At 28.3% G+C, this 2,260-nt stretch overlaps 1 protein-coding gene across 1 annotated transcript; it reads left to right on the plus strand.

Annotated features, from left to right (window-relative positions):
* Positions 1 to 1,092: 1,092 nt before the first annotated feature.
* Positions 1,093 to 1,933, plus strand: LOC124887038 (dihydrolipoyl dehydrogenase 2, chloroplastic-like). Its single transcript, XM_047396202.1, has 3 exons — positions 1,093 to 1,273; positions 1,542 to 1,612; positions 1,787 to 1,933. The coding sequence occupies exons 1-3, from the start codon at positions 1,219 to 1,221 to the stop codon at positions 1,931 to 1,933; spliced, it is 273 nt and encodes a 90-aa protein (XP_047252158.1). The 5' UTR covers positions 1,093 to 1,218.
* The last annotated feature ends 327 nt before the right edge of the window (positions 1,934 to 2,260 follow it).

Raw genomic sequence — 2,260 nt, forward strand, 5'->3', positions numbered from 1 at the left:
CAAATTTTTTATTAAATATGATATTGATTTTCTTGAGACAATTCAAAGTAAAATAGCAAATGAAAATAATATATAAATATATGTACATGAACTACGTGTTTGTTAAAAATATTTTATTCTAAAAATATTCTTTTGGTTCATTGTTAATGCATTAGTAACATTTAGTATAACATATAGTATCTATTATTTCATTATATTTTCATTTACTTCAAACATTATATATTATTTATATTTAAGGAGTGAATAATTGAGTAAAATGATACGATTTTAACAATTATTGTAAATGTATTTAAAGAAAGTAAAAGTTTGACAAACATATTGTTTCCTCGGAACACAATTAAACATAAGGTGTATTTCTATGCACGCATATTATCTTCATCGCCATTCTTGAAATTAAATGAAACATTTTTCTTTTTACTAAATTCCAAATAAACAACTCATTTATTTAAAAATTATTAGTATAAAATATCAATTTGACTGTTAATGAGATGATTTATAATCACAAATATATAATTTAATTTTGATTACAAATTTTGAAACTTATTTTTTTATATATATTTTGAATTGCGTATCCATCTAAAATATATTATACTTCCTTTATTCAATATTAGTTGGTCATCTTGAAAAAAATATTATCTCATATTAGTTGTCCACCTTATTAAATAAAGAAAGCATTAATTAAATATTTTCTATATTATCCTTGGAATTATTTATTTTTAAAATTATTCACAATTGTTTATAAAATTTCTAAATTTGTAAGAGGTTAATTAGTAAATGTAGTTTTTTTAATAATTTCTTAAAATGTCTGAAAATGACCAGCTTGACAAATCTAAAATGGCCCAAAATGAAGAAGAGTTTAAAAATGGCCCAAACCCGAAAAGGTCCAAAATGAAAAAAAGAAGACAAAACTCAATTAGGAAAGTAGAGGAGATATTTTGTACTTTCCTTGTTATTTTGTCTAAAGCACATTTTGTTTCTAGAACGAACTTCTTTGTTTTGTCCGTCGATGTTTATTTTTCCATTACAAGTTTATTGTGAAAATAAAGCTTAATTTTCTTCTTTATTTCTTTTCAAAGCTTCACTGTTGTTCCAAGCTTCATATATAGATATGCCTTCGTGATTTTGTTTCTGGATTAGTCTTAAGAGGATGAGCTATTTTGAGCTCTTTTATTGAGGTAGAAATTAATTCATTTTGGGTTTATAATCTTGAAACTCCTGATGAAGTTCTACATCTACTCTCCAAAGGCCCTGTCTCTTGATTTCCAGATCCAAGGTGAGCTCTTTCCGTATCATTCACTATCTGTTTTAATTAATTGAGAAATGAAACTAGTTTTTTATATGTAGCTCTATTATCTATTTTATTAGATTTATTTTATGGTTGTGTTCACGGATTTAAGGTAGATGTGGTTACCCTTCCTTTTTAAGATGCATGCATGAGTCTCAGATGTGTAAATCTTTAGTAAATATTAAATAGAACTTGTTTATTGATCGATGTACTTTCTATCTTATAAAATCTTGTTCCTTATACACTGTGATTGCAGAGAAGGAGGGTAAAATTGCAGAGATGAATGCAGCTTCCACTGGTGAAGCAATAAAACTTAGAGCAATACTGGTGATGCTTATTGTAGACTGAAATCCTATAAAACATCAATTTCAGTTCTCTAACTCATGTAATTAATTATTTGATTGTCGAATCCTAGATAGAATGAAAAATTAGGTTTAACAGGATGGTTCCATTTATTTCTGCCAGCTAATAGTGTGCATAATTACTTAAAATTCTTTACAGGGCTTGAAAACCACTATCGTTGAAGGGGTCATAGTTGGAGGGACATGTGTAAATAGGTGTTATGTTCCTTCCAAAGCCCTTCTAGCTATGTGTGGTCTCATGCGGGTGCTGCATAATGAACACAATCTGAAGTCTTTTGGTCTATAGGTATTTCTTACCCTTGCTCCTAGAAGCCTAACAAACACCACATGAAGTCTTTTGATCTATAGGTGTTCTTTTCTTGCTCCTGGAAACCTAACATGTTTAGGTTTTCATATAGGGTACTGATATATCATATTTTGGTTAACCAATTTTATTTGATTTCAGTCGTGCAATTCTTAGATATCTAGCTTTATATTTGACCAGGGGCGGAGCTTAGAAGCTGATATACTGATTTGGCCGAACTCAGTAGCTTTAGTTCAAATGTTATATTTGTATTAAGAAAGTCACTAAATATGTACAAAAATAAAACCTGACGTCTTTATCCTAGAAATT

This window comes from Capsicum annuum, chromosome 9 (assembly GCF_002878395.1).
Source record: "Capsicum annuum cultivar UCD-10X-F1 chromosome 9, UCD10Xv1.1, whole genome shotgun sequence".
Classification (NCBI taxonomy): domain Eukaryota; kingdom Viridiplantae; phylum Streptophyta; class Magnoliopsida; order Solanales; family Solanaceae; genus Capsicum; species Capsicum annuum.

Bases quoted from the DNA above. Each gene is read 5' to 3' on its own strand.
- LOC124887038 (XM_047396202.1), top strand. From the start codon at position 1,219: ATGAAGTTCTACATCTACTCTCCAAAGGCCCTGTCTCTTGATTTCCAG. The intron at 1,274-1,541 runs GTGAGCTCTTTC...CTGTGATTGCAG, and splicing joins TCTTGATTTCCAGATCCAAG to AGAAGGAGGGTAAAATTGCA. The intron at 1,613-1,786 runs GTGATGCTTATT...AATTCTTTACAG, and splicing joins TAAAACTTAGAGCAATACTG to GGCTTGAAAACCACTATCGT.